The sequence below is a fragment of the Psittacula echo genome, assembly GCF_963264785.1.
Source record: "Psittacula echo genome assembly, chromosome: 3".
NCBI classification, from domain to species: Eukaryota; Metazoa; Chordata; class Aves; order Psittaciformes; family Psittacidae; genus Psittacula; species Psittacula echo.
Genome location: NC_137736.1, coordinates 64,311,222 through 64,334,502, shown reverse-complemented (window position 1 = coordinate 64,334,502; position 23,281 = coordinate 64,311,222). Strand labels below are relative to the sequence as shown.

At 40.9% G+C, this 23,281-nt stretch overlaps 1 protein-coding gene across 3 annotated transcripts in view; it reads right to left on the bottom strand.

Annotated features, from left to right (window-relative positions):
* The window catches only part of RASA3 (RAS p21 protein activator 3), a 129,547-nt gene that overhangs the window by 41,393 nt on the left and 64,873 nt on the right, over positions 1–23,281 (bottom strand). For all 3 annotated transcript variants that reach the window (XM_080612411.1, XM_080612412.1, XM_080612413.1), the window contains exon 5: positions 14,497–14,573. In XM_080612411.1, coding sequence (XP_080468537.1) covers positions 14,497–14,573 — 77 coding nt within the window. The remainder of the gene's footprint in view (positions 1–14,496; positions 14,574–23,281) is intronic.

Below are 23,281 nucleotides of genomic sequence, written 5' to 3'. Positions count from 1 at the left end.
AAGGAAAGCAACATAAAAGAAGAGGTACAATCAGGAAAGGATAAATCTGCTCAATGACAGCACTATATTGGTTCTTGTAGGGAAAGTGAAGAAATTGGAATTCGATGTAGTAGAGCAGGAATTGGTCAACATATCATGGCAGTTACAGAAGCATGTGTATTAAAGCAGCATGGTGAGGAACGCAAGAGAAGTGAAGCACAAAACAACAATTACAACAGGCAGCAAACGATTAGAGCCTAGAAAGCAGCGTTAGCTGAGCTGACTGGCCTACAGCTATACTAAATTAACGCAATAGATAGCGTCTGTACAGGCAGATAAAGGAAGAAAGAAGAGCAAAGACCAAAAGGCATGGTAGCTGGACACAGAAAGGCTGTTATAGCTACATAATGCCAGCCAGTGACACAAAAATCTCCCATGTTGTTTTTCTTCGCTTGGAAACTTAGGTCAGCCTCAAGAAGACACACAGTGTGCTATATGGGATATACAGGGTTTATGGAAAGCAAACTGCAACGATCTCAGACTTGAGGCCTGTCTAAGTTTAACCTGCTCCCGGGAAGGAGCTGCCCATACACAGCACAACCCCTCCTTTTCAGGCAGGGCCTGCATGTCACTGCACACATGCACAAGCGCATAAGCAAACAAAATAAGCTGCATGAACGTGTCCTGACTTTTCCCCTCTGCCAGCCAACAGAGGCCACAAAGACCTACAACTAAGAGATGGACTGAAAACCATGTGACAAAAAGGAAGGCAAAATGAAGAAGCCAGTTTTGGAATGACTGAAATTTATCCTAAAGACGGGGTGTGATACTTGGCAGGGTAAAAGTTACCAAGAATACAGCCAAAGAAAAAGCTTCTAAGCCTACTTGCAGGGATTTGATTATGAAGTAAATAAAAAGATAAGAGAGGAAGAAGAGACTAGAACCAGAAGTTTTAAAGAAATAATGACACAAATAAATAAGGCACCTGGAGGACTGCGGGGGATATTCAACTATAAGAAACAAAGCAGCAAAACAGAAGTAGCATCCTCTTAACTTACCTAGAGGTTTCCTACCTAGCTGGTGAGTAGGGATTTCCTCCGAAGTGCTGAGTATTGCCAAGCCAAACATCTGTCCCAGGCTGGCCACAGATTGTAATATTTTAAATAAAAATTCAGACATGCCAGTAAGTGAACTGAAAAGGCAGACATCTGTGACAACCAGGAGAGCAGGATGTACAGCAGATTGGAAGAAAGCATCCAAATTTCATGCCACAACACACTGGAACCACAGGGAACAATAACCCAGAACTCTTGGGCCAAGGGAATGTACTAGCTAAGAGTCTGGATCAAATCTCAACAACTTTTGGGTAATAGGGGGTGCACACAGGAAGGGAAGGCAAGGGAGTGAGATAGCTTAACAAGAGCTGTGGCACTGACACAGTGAAAACCCAGCCAGTTTCTTCATCCCTATCCAGTCCAAGAATAAGAATCTCTCTTCTAAATAAATCCTTGAAGACTCTTCTACATAGATTCTCACACCATATATTTAACTAGCAGCAAATACATCATTCTAAATGAAGAATTAAAAAATAGGTCACAGTTTAAAAAGAAGTAATTATTTGTGGACCTAGAAAACAACCAAAGGCACCTTCAAACACTACATGGAGGCTACAGCCTTCTGTGCTGGGCATGCTTTGGCACACCTCAAGTAGGTGAAACTTTTAATGCTTTAAAAACACAACTTGAAACAACTCAGAACAACTTTTGATTACATTTATGTGAATAATCAGATTATCTGGGATCTTGATTAACAATACTTATTATTAAAGGGCAGTGAACTTTCCTACTCATGCAATAATTTCATTAAGGAATTCAAATTAAGCTGATTCATCACTCCTACTGAAACCTGATGGCAGTTGAGTTGCCAGCTGAGTCTCAAAGTAATGCTGATGCATTAAATCCATTTTGATAGGAGAACTGTGCTAAGGTTATACAAATTGTGTCACAGTTAACACAAAAATGCTCTCCACCTAGAATTCAAGAAATAATAATAATAGCTTGATGTTGTGTAGATTTATGTAACTAAAAAGATGTCAATGTATCTCACTGGGATTACTGACAATGCAATCATCAAGCAGGGGAGGCAAAAAATTAAATAAAATCACATATAAAATCACAGGCATTTAACAGTAAAATCAAGGCATTACATCCTCAAAACCTATGTTTTATTAAAAATCAAAGTACAGAAATACTCAATCCAAATCAACATTCAGATACACCAAGTCTGTGAAAAGCAGGAAGAACTGTGGAGACTTCTTTAGTTATCCAAACAGCAACACACAAGATCAGGCTCGTTGTTTCATTTACCTGAAGTTTTTACACTAAAGCAGATAGAGCTATTCATACCAAGAAGCACAAACATCACATGCATCAAAAAGCATGACCGTACGCTGCCTAGTTTAAATTGTTCCTCTGGTCCTACAAGGCCACTTATCTCATTGTGACACTTGATTATACCAAAATCACTGAATTGGGTAGTGAAACATCACACATGTAAGGCAATACACATGCAGCTTTTCAGAGCTAGTGTAACACTTTCACTGATCAGTTACTACCCTTTCCTTCTTCTCAGTGCTGGGTATCCTCTTAGGATTGTTGGTGTCCTTAGCTCCTGCTATAGCCTCTCTCCTACAAGTTTCAGCAGAGAAAGAGATCATCTCTCCTATACATATGCTATAGTGTTCTATGCCTTGAGGATCACACTGTGAATATATTACAGAAATTGCAGGAAGGATGTTTTGGGGCCATTCTGTGGAAACACCAAAGAAAGCGGGTTCTGCAGACAAACCCTCCCCTTAGCAGTGGAATCTTCTTAATAAAGCATCATCCTCTGCAACATCACAACTGTAAAGCACCCAAGATCCTAAGACTCTCCACAATTTTTAAGACAGTGGTAAAGTACCCACCTGGAATTATCCTGCCTGATGCTTTCTCCTCCAAAACCATACAGATATACTGTCTTATAGGTAGCATTTCAGAAAATCAAAAAAAATAAACTATTTAGACTTTTTTCTGAGTGATGGCCTACTACTGAGTTATCACAGAGCAATACGCAGGAGCTGCTTGAGGAGGAAGGCACAGACTTTTAATGGAAGACAAAATACCTTGACCAGTTGGATGGGATAAAGGACTAGGTGAGATTTCCTGCACAGTGAGAGCACATCAGAATGGTAAACCTGGTACCCTACCAGGAGCAAAGCATTACACATATTGTGAACAGCTTCTGCTGGCACACTATTCCCTTTTACTTTTTACCCTGAAACATCAGTCATGTCCTAGGTTCAGCTAAAATCTGATACCCATCCAAAGAAGGCTCTCCTTCACCAAATGGTGGTTATATTGTTGTTCACACAGAACTAAGACATCTGGTGATGAAAAACAATGTCAAGTAAATGCTCCTTAAAAATTTTTAGTTTCTTGTCACTTTAGATCTTCTTAGGGAAAAACAAGATGCAAATTAAGACATGGTCAGGTAGGCATTCTGGTATAACCAGCTGTAATTAATAGCCCACATCAGCTTTGTAATTCCACTTATTGCACAAACAGTTCATACTTGCATTAAGTTTCTCCTTGTATTTTGGGACCAAAAGGGATTTTGGGGATCACAGTCTGGGCTCTTTCAGGACAGTGATGAAAGCTCTCACGTAGTCAAGTTGTGCAATGAGCTCATGATGTCCACTGCATCTCCAGAGCACCTTCTTGAAAGAAATCAAGGCTTAATTCAAAGAACTGTCAATGATGAAAACATCTTTACAATGTTCTACAGGAAACACTTCACTGATTAATGATCTGAGGGGTGAAGGTGGTATGCGGTGTTTTACTACTTCTTTCCTCACTAGATTAGCCTTTTGCTTCCAACCACTGGTATTACTGTGGTAAGAAGAAATAACCAGAAGGACTCCCATCTGAACATCGTGCACACTCTGGTTTCATCCACTTTGAAGCTTTTCTTGCATGAATCAAACACTTGCTCACTGTGAGACACATTTACCACATCCGGTTTTTCCTGCAGCTATTCTGTGAACCCTTGTGAGTTCAACAGCATCTTTTTCAGCCTGGTCTCCTAAAGATATGGGCTTATAAGAAAATGCTTTCTGTCTACATTTGGCCAGTCTCCCACTGTTGATGTTTTTAGTGATTTCCACAAAATTTGAAAAAGTTGGAGAGCCCTCAAAAGATACTCCAGTTCCATGAATTTTGTGAAATCCAATGGCTGTGTAGAGAATAGAGCACCACTGGATGTCCCCAAGGAGGAAAGGGGGAGTTCAGCAATTCTCTGTAGCCTTTGACTCAACAGTACATGAACAAAGTCAGCCACTGCACCATGCCACCTCTTTCCAACATGATGTTTAGGCTAGCAAAGCAGGAAATGGGACAACATGGCACCAACTGGCCAACAACTAAAAGAGTAACACCACTTGCAGCCAGTACATCTGTAGCTGTATAGAGTCTAGCTGAATTCTTGCTTCTGTTTGAAGCTTATATGAAATTATTACAAAACCATCAGCTTGGAAGCAAGTCAACTGTAAAATGAGTTGAAATTAATTGCAGGCATACTGCCTCCAAAAGCACTGCCTCCTTGCCAATTTCTGAGCTTGTTAGACTGGTATCATGCATTTTCTTTCAAAATATTTCCCTTTTCTCTTTGTATTTGAAAGAACAAAATGATTAAAGGAGGAACTAGCAAACTACCTTGTACAGCAGGAAACAAGGGTGACACAGTGAAAATTACTGATTATAAAGTGCTATTAAACACGTATATTAAAAGACACTTACTCTTTCCCACTCACAAGTCCTTTGTTTGTTACAAATACATAATTAGCAACACAGATGAAACATTTCACAATCAGCTCTTACTAGAAATGCCAGAAAATGGCATCCAAGTCAAAGGTTTACACCAAGGCGGGGGCATAGCGGGGGAACTACAGTAGATCTCAGGTTATTTTAGCTCTGTGGACTGTGAAAAGAATTTGGTCAAAGTACATAGCCAATTGTGCTCCCAGTTCAATAAATGTACTCAGAAACATGAATGTGACTTCTAGCTCACCCAGTTGGTGGAGTAGGGAAAGAGATACTTTCTCATTATTGCCCCGTACACTGTCAGACTTCTTGCAAAATCTTCCTCTCAACAAATAGATCTGTGAACAATAGAGTTAATGAAGGGTGTTTCCTATGCATTGTATACCATGTCTACTCTCTAAAACTTGCAAAAAAACCCCCAACTTCAACACCTGTGGCCCTATGACTTCCCCTTTACCCTGCAGCTTCCCCTATTCCTAAAATACCTTGATGACCCCAGTTCCTTGTTCTGCTAACTAAATACTACCTTGGCAAGTGTTGCTCTTGGAACAATAGACAAAAAGCTTGCAGAGTTTCCACAGTCATTCAGAATGTAACAGCATATAAATTTACCTTTGTATTATGCTAAACACTGTGTACTTCAAAGAGCCTTTTGATACAGGTCATACTGCAAAACAGCCAACTAATTTTTCCTAGGGCCCTACCTCAAGCATAATTGAACTTCCGTAGCTGATCACCATTAAAGGACATTTGGGGTAATGTCAACATATCCAAGGTGCTAGCAATTCATAGGTCTCAAAATCCATGCATCTCTTACAAATATGGGTACTACAGGAATTCTAATGCCCCCCAATCACCCTAACACTGTGACCTCAAACACACTGAGACGTTAAGTCATTAATCAAAAGGATTTTTGCTTGAATAATTTCCCTCCATTTATAAACTCAGACTATGTTTACTCTGTGTAAAACAGGAAGTATTGTGCACTATTTGAACAGTAAGTAGCACTTGGACTTGGAAGAGTTACATTCCAGTCTTGAATTACAAACTCAGGTTTGTATGTATCCCAGACAGCCATGTGATGACAATTCAATCTCAAAGGTGAGCACTAAAACATGTCCTGCTGGAGGTGGACTACTGCCAAAGGGTGTAATTGAAGAATTTGCTCTTGATTAGGATTACAGATGATACTTGTTTGTGATTTGAGTAAACAAAGAATTTTATGAACAGAGAAGAAGCACTGAAGAAACACTGAATACAAAACCAAAGAAGGGTGAAACTTTCCCACTTTATTTACTAGGAAACATGGCAGCAGGAAATAGCATTCATAGATATGGTAGGTTTGGTGGAGAGTGAGCAATTTAAACTTGAGTTAAGCTACAAAACAGTCAACAGAAGTTTTGGTGAGAATGGAGAACTACTTAGATGACAGGCAGTGTCACCTCAATGCTACCAGAGCTGAGAAGAAGGGAAAATATTGATGTACTATATGCTAAAGCCTTGGACAGAGATACATATCCATTCCTTCTCTTTTCCCCTTCCTACTCCTCAAAACCTGCAGTATTGCAGCACTACATGATAAAAATAGCAGATACTATGTGTTTTAATATCTGAGCAATTTTCCCCCACCTGTTACGAAACACACACAAGATAAAAGCATGACCAAGATGCAATCCTGCAGAGAAAGGCACAGCTTGATGCAGGGTATGCTTCCTAGAGAAAAGAGACTGTGACGCATTTTAATGGATGCATGAGTTTATTGAAGGTGAAGCTTTGAAACCACTTTGTGCTGTCGTCAGCAGCAAAGAGAAGTCAAACTGTTTCAGAATGCTGTGAGGTAACCTGATTGATGCGCACATTAAACGGGCCTGCTCATGGTCAGCAATACCGCTGGTTTTTTTCCTGATTCAGCTCATGTTTCAGGCAGGAAAATAAGCTTCATTTGACCCTGAAGTAAGTTCAAAGCTGGCTGTATGCTGTATGTCTCTGCAACAGAGTAGAAACTTCTCTACAGGAACACATAACAATATGTTCTCTAAGTCTGGAAGCAGAAAACCCAAGAGGCAGGGTGGTTCAGGGACCCATGAAAGCAAGCAAAGACTGCTGAGAGCTGTAACTTCACAGTAAGAGCACCCACCATCAGCTGTGGCCTCAGGTTACTTCCAGACTCAACAGGAGCAGCAGCCTTGCACCAGGCCAACATATCACAGACAGCCTGAGATTGAGCACCACTGCCTCACACAGTAACAAACCAGTGTCATCAGCACACTGCCTCCATGACAGAGCACCTTCTGGCTCCTACTGACTCTTTTACAGAACACCCTCCTCTAATTTGGAAAAGGAAAGTGCAGTATGGCACGCCACACTCAAATGAGGAGCAAATCCTGCTCAATACCACTATTAAGTAACCGGAGTCCATTCACCAGCGCCACAACCAATTAAAGAAAACTGGAATACTATGAGAGGTTATAGGAATTACATCAAGCAAATGGGTCCCAGTGTCTCCTGCATTAAAATGGAATTCAGGGAAAAAAAAACCAAACCAAAACAAACACACAAAAACAAAACCTCACAAAACAGCCCAGAAATACATTATTTTAAACTTCGCAGGCCACCCTTCCTCCACTCCTGCTTTCCACTCTGACCAGCATGAGAGACAGTGCCATGACAGAAAGCCAACAAAATTTGGTCTTCAGCACCACAGATACCATATAACCATTCATTTCCAAGTTCTCTCCTTAATTCAACCCTTTAGACAGTTTCTTTACCTATTCCTGGGATCTAGTGAACATAGTTATTTACAGAAAGTAAACTATCTCCAACATAAATGAGAAAAGCAGGAAACAAGTTAGTAAAGGAAAATTTTCAGATGACTCCAGTATGATGCCTGTGTGTTTTAATTTTACACAAAAGCATTTAAATATATTCCATAATTGAAGGACTAGCTGCACTCCTGTAGTTTTTCAAGCTGTCTCCAAATGCAATCACAGGTGAAAACAGCAAACCTTCACCAGGCAAGATGAGATCATAGAATGGTTTGGGTTTCAAGGGACTTTAAAGATCACCTAGTTCCAACCCCCTGCCATGGTCAGGGACACTTTCCTCTAGACCAGGTTGCTCAAAGCCCTGTTCAGCCTGGCCTTGAACACTGCCAGGGATGGTGCAGCCACAGCTTCTCTGGGCAACCTGTGCCAGTGTCTCACTGCCCTCACTGTAAAGAACTTCTTCCTAATATCTAATCTAAATCTACTCTGTTTCTGTTTAAAGCCATTCCCCCTTGTCCTGTCACTACATGCCCTTGTAAAAAGTCCCTCTCCAGATTTCCTGTAAGCCCACTTTAGGTACTAGAAGGCTGCTCTAAGGTCTCCCTGGAGCCTTCACTTCTCCAGTTTTCCTCTTACTCTTAGATTAGGATGCAGACTGCTGATCCACAAGCAGGAACAGCCATTTTCTCAGCCCTTCTGACTTGACTTGATAGATGTGGCTTTGCCCTTCAGGAGCTGTGCGCAGCAAAGCACAGTTGCTGATCCTCTGAAATTGTCAAAATGGAGCACCATTTACCTTGGCCCTAGAAACATCACATTGCATGAGAGAATTTTAAACAGTTACAGAAAGTCATACTGATTTAGGGCAATGGTTGCCAACCTGCAAAGCAATGTGCTGCCCAGGCCACTTTCCAGCAAAGCTCATGGACAATGAAATTCAAATCTCTAATGTGAGGAACTGGAGAGGAAGGTTAGATGCTGCTCACTGCATGCTCTGTGTTCTGTTCTCATGGGAGAGAAGGCTGGGGAACCATCAGTGAGTCCCAGCACTCCTATCCCTAGGCAGAGACCTTGCACTTTAACCGCACTTGACAAATGACACCTTCCTCCTTACCTCCCTCTTCCTCTTCAGAAGGGCTTTTAAAGCTCTTAAATGCCCACAGCTCAGTCACTGTTGTCTTAATGACCACTGAAGTGTTTATCTTAGGGATGTCATATCTACTTATTGTTTCCTTTCCTGCTTGCTCCTGCAAACAGTCCATTTAACTGTATTCCACATGGGGAGATCACATCCATGTAGAGCTCTTAAGAGAGCTGCGTGGCATTTAAGTTCAATTCGTAAATTAATGCAGAGTGGCTACATCTTCCACACCAGAGCTACAAATGCTTCATTTATCAAATAAAAATTCAGCATTGCTAATGTATTTGTAGACTCATGAATTGCTTACTGGAAAACTGTGTTACTACATATGAAAGACAGCAGTGGCTTCTAAACCACATATGTTATTATTTAGCTATATAGGTTTACTGGGGGGGGGGGATGGATGGATAATAAAAGGAATAGGGGGAGGGGAAAGCTCTCCAAAAGCAGATGTTCCCAAGCTTTTTTAAACCTAAGAGACAAGACATAAGACAACACTTGAAGGAGCAGCTGGGGACACTGAATAAGTACAGACCTTTAAATGTGACTAATTACATACACATGCTGGAATTCTCAAAGGAAGATCAGGGAGCCAGGCTCCCAGCTCACGCTGACTTTCAACAGGAGTTCAGTGGCCTGTTTCTTCAGGCATGCTAGAAGTCAGATGTCATCTTGCTAAATACAGAACACTGCTTCTAAATGCTGCCTCTGGTGGCTTAACCACAGCGAAGCCTACGGATTTCTACAAAGCTATCTGCAGGAGCCCTCTGCTTTTTTTAACTAAATACACATGCATGTATCTGCTGATCCTAACCTATGCTGCCCTGCAATATGAGTGAAAGTTGTGTCTGGACCAGCCCAGAAGCCTTAAAAGTCCCTGGGGAACCACCTTTCTGTGCTGAACACAGATGTGCTGCACATAATCTGCTCTAATGATTGTGGGGAAAAGTTTACAAAGGCCTAGGTCTCCTTTCTGAGTACTTCTGTTGTAAAGGAAGGATATCTGTATACAGAAAGTGGTGTCTCAGTAAAGACTTAGGGAGAACCACATGAGACTGTTTTTCAAATATATACAAGGAATGCAGGTACGCACACTCCATTCATGACTTAGTTCTAACAATTCAACATGGTCCATGCTGCTCATTTTCCTTCCTCTGCATTACAGAAAAAGAACAGTGCAGTTTCTAGGATGTACAGGATTAAGGCCTGATCCAGCTTAAAATCCATGAGGTGAAGAAAACAAAAATACAGGAGCTGTGTGTCAGCACAAAGGGGTAGGTATGGACATAACGAGCTGGAAGCATGGGAAAGCTTTGACCACTTTTTTCCATGGCCTTAGTACCTTAATGTTCATAAAATCATGGACAGATTTCTGTCAGGTGACAAATCACTTGATAAACAAGACTGGGCCTTCACTTTACAGCCAGTGGAAGGTGATGGCAGGTGTTGGTAGCCACAAACAGCAGCTGACCATGCCCAGGGCCAGAAAGGCTGTGGCTGTAAAGAGCACAGAGGAACACAACATGAGATACTTCGTGAGTGAAAGACAGGGAGGAAGAGAGAACCTACTGCCTTTTTCCTAGTGCTCAAGATCACTCACTACATGGCACAACAGTATTTAGTACAAATGCAGTTATATAAATGTATCAGGCCACAAAGTCCATACATGTTGTCTTTTATGAACCAAGCACATGGTCAAAGGTCTGTGCTCAGCAGGCTGTAGGTCTGCTCTCTTTGTATGATGTGAATACACACATCAAAAGCCTGCATCCTGAGACCTGTAACAGGAACGTGACAGACTTACAGAGACCCAGCTGACAACTATGTCCAAGCCAGTCACTAGGACTGTCAGATTTCATATCAGTTCCACAGAGGGAGCCCACAAATAACAAAGTGTTCCCAGAAGGAGTGTGCCAAAGTGAGAGCTGTGGTCCTTACCAAAGGATGACAGCATGAGCTGCTTGGGGACACAAGATGTGTGATGCCTGCATCTGTACTCTCAATGTAACTTTTAAATCCACTAATGCTTCTCCTTATAATATGTTTTGCAGAGATTTGGTCCAGGAGATTGTGCTGTAGCAGCTGGCAGAGACTAGGGCCTCTGAAGGGCTCTGATGAAGCACAACAGCTAAGTGGTTTAGGGCTAAAAAAGTATTGAATGCTTCCTAAGGAGAAGCTACTAGGTAACAGCTTTTAAACTGATTATTTTTCCTTCCTCTGCAGAGGCTAAGGAAGCTCACACATCTTTTGCATTTTAAAGTAATCTGCTACTTAATGCTCAAGAGCTCAGCACTTAACAATTTCAATTTGCCCTTCCATTCAGATAAATTTTCCCCTCCACCTGTGCAGCTGACTATTCAGAGTGTGCTCCATGGGACTTCATGCTGGCTCAGCAAGGGCCCAGCTGCTTTCGAGGTCTTTCTGGAATGTGGAGGTGGCAGGAATGTGAACATGCTTGCTGGTGAAGACCTGTGGGTAAGCTCTTAAGAAAAATATTTCTTTTCTGGATAGGTAAAAAAATTTCCTACTTAGGCCTACTCTTCACTTAGCCTGCATCTGTATCTTTGAAAACAAGCACTATTCTGGGGCTTAAAAAAGCATACGTCTCAAAAGTATTTTTAAAGAGCTGCTTTTGTTCTCCCTGCAAACCTGAATTCTTCAACTAGCTCTATCTATGAGGTTACTTGCAGGGTAGTGTTTATCTTTGCCACTAAGAGCTGCATTTTTTTTTTTTTTTTTAATTAAAAAAAAGAATTCAAGGAAGTTCACAAGACAAGTACTGGATTCATCAGAACAGTCTGGTTTTAAGATGAAGAGATTCTAGGTTCTTGCTCATGGTTTTACAGCCTCGTCTTACTTGCTCACTGCAATAAATTCATGAGCTATCCACAAGAAAATCAGTTATCATCACAAAACTCGGTTGGAAGCTGTACTTCCCTAATACACCCCGTCCCTGGCTTTTCACTCATGAACTACATATAACAGAAGTTCTGTCTCCCCTACCTTGGCTGCACTCTCCACTGGCAAATCCTGGCTACACAGACATGCAATTGAGCATTGCTTAATTATCACAGTCTTTTCTTACATACCCAAGCACTAGAACCAAACTATGAACAAACCCGAATAAGATTTCAGATAGTGGAAAAACACTAAGAGCTGAAGTTTGCTGTATACCTTCCTAAAGCAAATAGTGTGGCATGAAGAAAATGTTGGACTTCATTCTAAAGTGCTTTTATCTCACACACACCCCCAATGTAATCATTCCCCTTTCTTTTTCTTCATCATTCCCCTTTTCTTTCTCACTTGTAAGACACATTGCCACAAAAACCTGCACCAATATAACTACATACTCTAGAAATATTTTTATTTCCCAATTCTTTAATCTAAACTGCTAAGCTCTGTTCTCACTTACACTCAAATAACCAATAGCTGTGGGAGCTAGCTAGAGCCAGAGTGTCCATGTCAGCCACAGAAAAGAAGACGACATTGGGAAAAGATGGCTTCAGCAGACAAAAGCTTCCTTGGCCTGTGATTTTCAAGTTCTGTTTCTAAGAGCCAAGGGCTAGATTTAAATCAAGATAAACTCTGAACATTATGATTCAGTGGTTAAAACCTCAAGATTTTGCTAGGCATTTCAGTGAATACATTATACTTACTGAACAATATCTTGCAAATCAAGGTTACAGAATGCTTCACAAGCTGATCTAATTATTTTCTCCGCATTGTAGAAGGTGAACAAAATAGTCTTCAAATCAAGGCCTTATTGCTTTGCATGAAGCAAGGGGCTGCATATGTTACATGTTAGGAAGAACCTTTTCAGACACTTATTTCTAGCATTTCAGGAATCTCACTGAAAAAAAAAATCCATTGGTACTATAATGTTACCAAGGTCTCATCTAACTGACGGCAAAACTTTAAAAGAAAGCTGGCTGTGGCATGGCATGCTCTCTCAGAACAAAACAAGATAAGGTAAACACTTCTGAAGGTGTCTCAGTATAACACCTAACTATTCAAAACAGACTATGGTGAGAGTGGAAGGATGTTCCAGTTCATCTATGTTTGCAGAGTCCCAGATATCACAGGGTCTTAACTCACAATTAGGGTTCAAAGGACATGGACAGAGGCCTTTGTGGCTATATCACAACACTAAGGAGTGCACTACATGCTTCCAGAATAAATCTGGTACTCAGGACAACTGTGCTCCTTTTCTGTTGCTAAGCACAATACCCTCCAGGCCTGCTCTGAGGACAGTCCAAGTTTAGTAATAAGCTGTTCTCTGTGTTCCCTCTCACACAGCAGAGATACCAGCAGGGTTGAAAGACAAGAAACTGCCTTTTCCCACCTTCTATTTCCCCCTCAACTGCAAGGACCTATATATATATATATATATATATATATATCCTATATATATATATAGGACCTATAGCAATAAAAATAACACTTCAACCAAAGGAGCCAGCCTAGGACTTAGTAGATGCAGGTTTGAACCCTGGTTGTACAGAATGTGTTGATCATCATCACCTGGTCACATTCAAATTGCACAATGGAAAATGACACAATGAAAGTGTTCACACAGCAATTAAAGTAAGTCTGGGCCCTCCAGGTGGTGCACAGCTAAACTGACATAGCAACCCCTGTTCTGAAAAAGGTACAGCTGTGTTCCAGTGGCATTGTGCCCTGGTTAATAAGTTCACTGGAGCTCAGAGCCTACACAGCAACTTGCACCGAACTATCCCTGTTATTCACTCTGCTCATCACAGCAGACTGAGGAGAGAAAGATTTCAAATGCATCTACTCACAGAGCTCTGGTAGGGCCCAGAAGGCTAGAGGGTATATGCACAGGCATGCAATTCAAGATCACATACCTCAGCACATCCTCATATCAACAGTGTATCTAGAAGGATGGAGATCAACCACATGGTCCCCCTGCATTTGTTAACATGTCCTAGATACAAGGACTACCATGACAGCTTATTAACAAAACCATAGCAAAAGCAGTCACAAAATCATGTCGAATACTGGTCTGAAAATAGGACTGGTCAGAACTTCCCTTGCAGAGTACTTTTTTCTATTGACACAACTGCCAAATAGGTAGAAGTATATGATGCCAACACTCCAATTTTGACGGCTGTTGTGCCAGACAGAGAATACAAAGCAGATTCCTGACAGAAGCCAACCAGTTCTGCCACTGCCACTGCCCCTGCAGTAGCCACCTGAAAGGGTCTGGTGTAGTCAGAGAGCAATGGCCTTTCAGACTTCTCCTCAGAGGAAGGCAAAATCTTAACTCCCATCTGAGCCCTGCGGCTTCTAGATGTCTATTTGTTTGAGTGAGATTGGATGACTGATTCTGAAACTGCTTTAATAACTGATGGCAGACTCCTGTGTGTTAAGTCAGCTCTGTAACACTCTCGCCACACAAGTTGTGCCACAAATCTGCTTAGCTGGTAAAGTCCTTAATGCAAATCAGAAAGCCATTAATAATACCCTCTGATATCTTTTCAGTATCTATGCCATGACAAAACTGGGTGATTTATTAACATTTAAGGAATAAAAGTATATAGATTATGTGGAGAGAAGAAGAGAAAATTAAAAAAAATCTCACAACCTATAAATTCCTAAGGATATCTCTGATTAAGAACATTCAATATCCAAACAATGTTTTGATTCCTCCAACCATTTTTAAATGAAGCACTGCACATTATCTGAAATCAGTGTGTTTCTCATAACTCTGCAGTTACATTTCAAATCCTACCGTGTTGCAAGCTTATGGCAGACGACACCAGTGTCTGTTATGACTTCACTCAGTCTCAGCTCAAGGTGAACCTTTCCCTGAAACACACCAGAAGAACATATGAAAAGTTAGGTTTATGCATAGCCAGCCACATCATTCCAACTTCAAACAAAGCAAGATGGTTAATACAAGTAATTCCAGGAGGAGTTAACGATTAATAGCTGTATAGCTATAACTGCCACAGAATTCAGATTTGTAGCCACTTCACTAAAATTTCAGTGCATAATTCCCACCGTTATTTTATCTCCATGTTTTACAAATTGATATGGGGGGGTCTTTAGTCTGACACAAAAACATTTGGTTGGAGCTTTACCTATATTTAACAGTTTAAATATTACGCAAGGATCTGCAATACAATCATTGAAAAGATATCACACCAGTGTGCTATCAATGAACACCTACATTTTAAATATGAGAAAACCAAAAATTCTGAAATAATATAAACGGTGTATCAGTAAAATTATATTGGACAACTGAAAAAATAAAAATCCAACCATGTTGCTAGCATTCATAGCAACTATTATTGCATAGTCTGCAACTGCTTAGCATCACATTAACTTTCTTATGACTTGGACTAAGATGTGCTCAAATACGCTTGGACTAAGATGTTGTGCTCAAATACGCTAAGAAAATAAAGGCAATAATGAATATTAACTCTTATTAACTCTATTCCATTTCAAAACATGAACATCCATCCCATTGGCAAAAACTCAGCACCACTCTTAGCTGTATGTAAAGTAATTGCAAAGTATGTTTTGTTATTGACCTATTCTGACTTGCCAGCACTGCCTGATCATCTTCTGCAAATCACTGTTGCCAAAACTACAGCACTCACTTTCATAACTACGTCTTCTCCACCCATTTTACCAAAGGATACTAAAATCCACCTTGCTAGTTAGTCAGAGCTCTAATGTGGGTGTCATCTTTGACTCAGGTCTACCTCAACTCATACAAAAATGTGCTGCCACCCCTTTCACAAGATCTTCCAGATTTAACCTTTCCACTTATTGGCACATGAACAAAACTCTTGCCAGAGACCTCCCTGTCTCTTCTGACTAGTTAGTGACTCCTGCTCTATGAGGATGTCTGTGCTGCGTTAACAGGGGAGAGCGAAGATCAACCCTGGCCTCAAGCTGCTAAGATCTACTTCGTCTACAGCATACTAGTCTGGACGAAAGCTGGCGAAACCAGTCCAAAGCAGAGCAGGGAGTGCAGTAACAATTAAGTAGCATGGACACACAGAAGTTCAGTTCAAGGTCATTGCCTGGTCCTCTTACTTTTAGCAGTATAAAACTCTAAAATCACTGCCTCAATACTTGTTCTGAAGAAACCTATGAGAGCTTCTGTTTCTTACTGCTAAAGTCACTCTCTCCCCTTCCTTGTATACCCCTTTGTCTCGATACCATTCTTCCTGTACTATCTTGAATGTGTGCTTCGTGCTTTCCAGCACTTCACCCTTTCACTCCTCAAAACCTCCTTCACTTATTTACATCTTTAGTATTTTGACTCAGTAGCAGTTTTTCCTGTCCAAGGGCTGGAACGCAGGCCTTTCAAGTACATGTGGCAGATGATACTGGTGCTCATCATCACAGAAAACAAGACAAGACAATCTCTCCAAGCTGTATAAGAGCCCATGGTGCAGAGGCATCACAGCAGCTACCTGGCATTTTGAACAGGGAAGGACCCAAACGTGTGTGGGAGTTTAAAAAGATGTTTCCTGGCAAGTGTCTTTTGCATCCTTTTAAAGGAAACAATAAAAACAAGGTGAAACTCAAACATGCTGCGTTTGTCTGTCAGACTTCGGATTCATGTCTGTTTCAGCAAGACATGTATCCTCCTTTGCCCTGCCAGTGCACACAAATGTCAACATCTGTCATTTTCTTCCAAACTGAAGCCTGTCCTCATGAGTAAGTGCAGGATTTCTCTGCACAAATGCATAGAGCCACTTCTAGACCCACCTCTTCAACACTCAGTTCCACTGCAGTGCCTACGTACTCATGCATAACAAGGGCTAAGCCCACAAACAGCTAAGAACTCTGGTTAAGCAGGATGGTTTTCTGGCTTTAGTTTTACTATGTTTTCCTTTAGTCTTCACTGTTCTCTCTTCCACTGGCCGCGTATTTTACCACAGGAGCAAAACCACTAGTCTCTGGAAAACAAATTTATATTATGAGCCTGTAAAAAACCACTGCTGCTGTATCTGTTGGTATCCTGCATATCACCTTTACTAGAGGAATCAAAACAAATACAAGTTTTGAAGAAATTACAAGACAGGAACAGAGACTTATAAACTCTAGAGGAAATACCCCGTTGTAAAAAAATAACAAGAAGGTAAGATAATGTTTTTATAGAACTATTTCTGCTGGTTTTAAAGGCAAGACTAACCTCTTTCAGGAAATAAGAATGCTTCCACACACTTACGTGAGCCTGAATGCAAACTTACAGTGCCCATTTGCTCAATCTCACACAGACTGAGTAAGATTAAAGCTCCCTATTTTTGAAATTAAGCTGCAAAAAGCCTTTTGAAGTCAGCAGTGCTCCACACGTTTTCCTGGCTACATTAAGCACAAAACCACAATGCTGCCTCTTTTGGACTGACTCTCATTTTTCTCTTGTGAAGCCTTTGAAAATGGTCAGCTGCTCAAAAAGCATCTCAAAGCTTCAGACAGCAAAACAGAGGTCATGGGATCACTGGGATCAGCAGCCCTATGACTATTCCCAAAGCACCTTCTTACTTCCAGTTAAAAACTCAAATGCATAAATACATTAAAGTAAGGCTACAGCAACATACTTGCAGGCTTAATTCACAGGAAATGTAACTCCTACATAAGCAGAGTGCTTTTTCCCAAATTGATTATACTGTTAGGCAAAACATGCGGATTCATCTGAATAAATTTACTCCTGAGCAAGGGCATTAATTGGGTTTACATAATACCAGATAATCCAGGGAAGAGAGAAAACTGTAAATAAATCTGTATCATAAAATCAACAGTTAACCTAAGCAATATAGGTCAACCTATACTGGATTAAATGTACCCCAGAAACAGGGAGTTACCAACATTGTATTTACCGACAGTTTATGAGAAATTCCTATTTTTATTATTAAAAGAATTACTGTGATAATAGCAAGAGCCTCCAGTTGTACCAAGTGCACTCAGTTACGCATTTACAAGCAGGAAAGATCTGATAATGCAGCAGGATAAAAAAATATTTTGCTCCTGTTTTACAGCTGAAACACCGTGGCTTGGTCCTCCTCAGACAGAATCCCTGCTGCAGAGCCAGGGACTGAATCTAGGATCAGTCCCAGGCCATAAAGCTTTTTTAAATGGAGTACAGTGAAAAACCTCAGAGAAGCAGCTGGAGGTTTGACAATTTTGAAGTAGAATGCATTAATTATTAAAAACATTTTCATTAAAAAATATTCCAGGATGTTCCTAGAAGCAGCCATGCTCATTAACATACCCTTCACATTTGGAAGGGTAAGGCTTTTTCAAGGAACAAGCTGAAGGAGTGCCAACTCAACTGCTGAACACTTCCTTTTTCATAAATGCTGACTGATATGGATGGGTGGGTTCATAGGTCATACGTCCTTCCTAATCACATCTAACATCACATAATGGGGCCAGCCAGCTTCCATTTTTCAGTTCTTGATGAAAGAAGCCATCAGTAGACTGAGGGGTTTTTTTTTGTAGGGAAGTAGACAGCATTCAAAAGGAAACCAGTAACAAGCAAAACTTGTAAAGAGCCTTACTGTGTTAAAAAACAAAACCAACCCCAAATGATACTATGCTTATCCCCTTTACTAAAAAGTAATAAAATCAAGTCCCAGTCTTGTTAACATTGTTAACAGGTATCCGTGAGAGCTACACGCACAGCTGTGTGGAAAACGCACTGATCGTAAGCTTGCAAAGAGAAGAAAAAGCAGACTCAAAAGTCCTGTTTTTACAGATACAGGAAAAGCCTGTCTCCAATCGCCTCATTTCTCCTTGGAACACAGCTGTGAGTTACTGTGGATTGAAACACCAGAAAGCAGTTGTAAAGCAAGTAAAAGTATACAAATGCTACCTACCTGTATCATGTTTCCAGCAGTTGCAAATTTGTGGCTTAATTTAAACATAGTATGTTGAAGGAGAAAAGAAAACATATAACCACAGACTATCCTAAAGCTATTCTTACAACAAAGTTCTGCCATCCTGGCACAAAGCATGTTTAGCATCTTGCACAAGTGTGGGCCTCAGAGGCCGTGTTTGCAGAGTTACCAGGACACCACTGGGAGCCATTTCTGCACACATTTTGGCCTGGACTCTGACACACACCACATGATCCAGTGACTGTAGATTCAGATGCAACATCTGATCTAACTCAAAACAGATGTGAACTGTTTTTTCAGGGAGAGATTGATGAAAAACAACGACAAACACTAGGAACGTCTGTGTCTCTATCTGAGGGTCTAGTAAATGCACAAAAGACTGACAGTCTGGCTAAGTTCAAAAGACAGGAGCCAAATCTACTCAAATCTCTTAAATCATATCTTTAAGAAGTGTCAATCACATCTCCATCCTTTTTGTTACTCTGAAAGTTCTTAGAAATCTTTCACTTTTAAAAAACACAGAAAAAGAACAAGCATTTACTGTTCACTTGCTTGAATATTAAATATTAAGTCAATTATCTTCATATGCAGGGCACACACAGCACTATAATTCTTTCTTCTACAAAAGAACAATAGAAGCAGAAATACCTAAAAATGGTATTTGTCTCCTATTAAAATTTCTGGACAAGAGGGTTTTTTTATCATTCTACTTCTCACTCACCTACCCAAGTTTGCTAGGGAATTTCCCCTCCAAAGGGGAGTGCACCTGCATGGCAGTATTCCAAACATTTATCCCACTTGGGTACCCTTATCCCAGCAGCTCAGCTCAACTCTGCTGATTACTCAGGAGTGTGGAAAGAGGGACTGGGACCCACCCTCAGCTTTTTGCTCATCCTGCTGCTGCTACAGAGTGATTGCAGGCAGTTTCACCCCAGCTCCTGGAGATGGAGGAGGGAAGAGATGCAACAGGGATGGGTTGTAGGAGAGGACTAGGTTAAGCAGGTGACATGAGCCACAGCTCATGACTAATGCCAGCACCTCATTGTTTTGGAATCTTAAATTTGGGATCATAATACCCCTGGTATGTCAGTTTACTTTGCTGCAAATTGTCTGGAGAAAGGAGCATTGGAAGAGCTCAGCGCTGCACAGACCATTCCAAGCCATGGGATAACGTGCTATTGCTTTCTCTGTATTTCCAAATTTTGTTTCAGAATACAGAAAATGTTATTAGAGAGATCCAGTCTACTTTGAAACCCTCTTAGGCAGCTTTCTGAGATGTCACTTTCTGGCACTGACAAAGCTTAAAAGCAAACAATAAAACTGACCCAAACTCTAAGGGCTCACTAAATGCTGTCCATGAGGGAGTCGGAGAGGGAAGACCAATAGTGCAGCTACTGCTTTACGTAAATCCAGCCCTGCAGCATTATCAGCAGCCTCACTTGAGGTCACAGCCTAACAGCAGGTTTGAGAGCAGGAGGAAGAGTTTGTTTGTTGTCTGCATTTGCTGCTGTAACAGCTGCTCCTTCCTTTAGCTGAGGGCAGCAGGCGGCTGGGAAAGGTCTAAGGATCATGCTCCAGATCACAGCCTGCCTGCTGGACCACAGCACGGAACACAAGAATCTGGAACAAAATCCAATCTATCGCTGAGGAAAGCTCTAATGAACACTTCACGGATTCACAAATGCTAGGCAAAGCAAAACTGATGTCTGCTTGGTCTCCGTCTGTGCAAGCATGTCAGAATTGCTCAGTAACTGGCAAACACCTTCAAATGGCACGTTAGCCTTCCTGTTTCTCTAAGGGAAGAATACCTCCATATGGCCAAATTCCTTGCAATTACTCATGTTTTCCTCTCAGACTACTTTGATGCAATATAATATGTAGATACTCTGAATGAAAGCCACCTGGCTTTCATTTCCCCTGACAAATTGTGTTCCACAGATACAGAATCCAGGTATGTTATTTTGAAATGTAAATTTATTATTCAGCAATAGCTGCTCCTTACCACATGCCATGTTACAGACAAGCTTTTGAGAAGTAACAGACCAAAACCAGAGAGACTGTTTTGGACCTTAAGGCTGACAAGTCTGAATACTGCACTCTTATACTCACATAGGGAGGAAGACCTGTCACAAAGCAGGATCTGGTGAATAACTGGCCTTTTTGTTTATCACCAACATTATTTATTGTTGTTGACGCATGATTCAGTTGTCTGAAATTATTTTGCCAGTAGGCATATAGCCTTGAGAATCTTCCCACCCTGTCAAAAAGGAGATTTTATCTCTTCAAAACAACGAGAAGAGAGAAACCTGAAAGCCACAGTTCATAAAATAGAGGGCAACACCCATTTATTTCCTGTGTGTGGTGGAAAGTTGATACCAAACCTGGAAGCAGCTGCTTCTTTTTACAATTTGCATATACTCATGTTTACCATAGGTTTTACAATATGCATCAGTGACAAACCTTTATGCTTGAAGTATTTAAATACCTACACAAAGACAGTTAATGTGTTGGACAGTGGGCATGCAATGCTCTTAACTGTTCAACAGACTAGATAATTCTGTTAATCATTGGAGTGAAACAGTCCTACACAGTTGCTCCTAAACACAATTTGCTCAACCTACTTTACCTTCAAAGCCATATTATTAAATAAAAATTACCATCAGAGCCAGCCCAGTTCAACACTGGAATTTGCTCCACACATACAAAAACCATTGATTTATACAGAACAGGAAGCAAGCAGGCAGGTATCAGAGAGACTGTGGCAACTTGGACAACATTATGATGATAGGGCAAAAGAAAGTAATAGATAACACTTCTAGCTTCCTCTGCAGATCTGGGATAAACTTCTCTAACTGTCACACAGGACTGAATGGAGAAGAGCTAATTCAAAAGCTTGTGGTAAAACCTTGGCTCTGCTGAAGTCATGGCAAAACTCCCACCCTGGCAAGGCCAGGATTTCATTCATGAAGCCTGACGTGTGGGATACAGATTCTGCATTCAATGGGAAAGTCCTGACAAAACAGGAGAGGTTTATTTTGAGCACTGCAGAGTGCCTTGGACACCCACTAGTGCCTTCAAGCTAATAAACAGGCAGCATTTCGGAGCAAGTGATTTCCAGTAAAACAACAGAATTATGTGTACTGTCCAAACATACCCGTAAGCAATGTTTTCTACGAATGATGTATAGTCCACCCCTGCCACTCATATCAGTCCATACTCAAGAACAGGCATGTTAACCAACAATAGTCAAAGGCCTGTGTGGGCAAAATGCTAATGTGGTGGAAAGAGGAGGAAGGACTTCTGGTTTCTGAAGAAAAATATTTCTGAACATCAGTAAATCTTTTGCACAAAGCTTTGGGTACAGAAGGTTAAAATGTGAGACAATTTGCTTCCTCAGTGTTGGTTATCTGCCCTTTACATGCCTTTTTTTTTTTTTTTTTTGTCCTAAAATTGATAGCCAAATAGATACGTTTTAGACAGATCAAAGTTCTAATGAGGAGGAAGGGGAAATGAGCAATTTTCAAGTTTTTATGTCAGTTTTTTTATGTTCCCAACAATTGAGCATGACTGGCTTTGGAAAAGCACTCTCATGTAATACTGAGAACTCAGCTGTAACAGAACATGACCATTTCACATTTGTCAGTGCTGTGGAGGAAGTAACTCAAAGCACACTTGAAAAGGAGAACTTTTAAAGCAAGAGCCTGCAGAGGAAAATGTGTCAGAATGATCTAACTCTCCTTGCAGCTCTCCCCCGCTTTGGCATATACAGACTACATGCTTTAAAGTGTGCTAGTGTATTTTGATATTAGTCAGAGTATCTCTGGATCTTTAACCACTTCATTGATTAATCACATGCACACAAAGGGCATTTGGGTTGCAAAGCCCAGACTTCATAGAACAGACTTGAGCTATGCAGGCCTAAAGCTACTGTGAACAAAAAAATTTAGGGGAACTACTCAAAAACAGCAAAGGCCTTTTAAAGATCACATGTGCACTTGGGCTTAAATTCCACTGAGAACACATGGACCACTGAGAACATCTGTCATCTACAGCCCCAGGCAAATACGTGAATCAGTTACTCTTGAGTAAACTTGTGCATGTGAAGGAAAGGCAAACATTCACGGATCAAGAGAGATGTACGCACAGCAGCACGGCAATTTTCACTTCCAGTCCTCAAAAAGCATGTGAATGAGAATATAGCAGGTCCTGAAAGACAAATGGCTAGTAGAAGAGAGACATATCCCATAAGAAGCATGCAACATCATGCTTTTACTGACTTCAAGCAGCTTACACAGGTATGACTTCTGTTGCTAGTCCCTCCCCTTCTCCAGCTGAGGCTGCCTGATTGCTCATAGTCTTATTTCAACACAAAAGTTAAATGGTTCAATTCCTCCTTTTACTTCCTGCTGAAATGTTTGGGCACTTGTACTGGATATTTAGCTCTGGGTGTGGTAATGTCCCACTAAGGAATAGGCAGCTCTATTAGAAGATGCAAACTTGAAATTCCTTCATCTGAATCTGCACAAACCCACCTGGCTACACCTTCATATTTTAAGAACAAGTTTTCCAGTCTGAAAAGTTAAGCCATGAATTATGCATTTAACAACTGCTGTCAAGTTGAATTCTGCACTCTGTATAATAAATCTTCCTGATAAT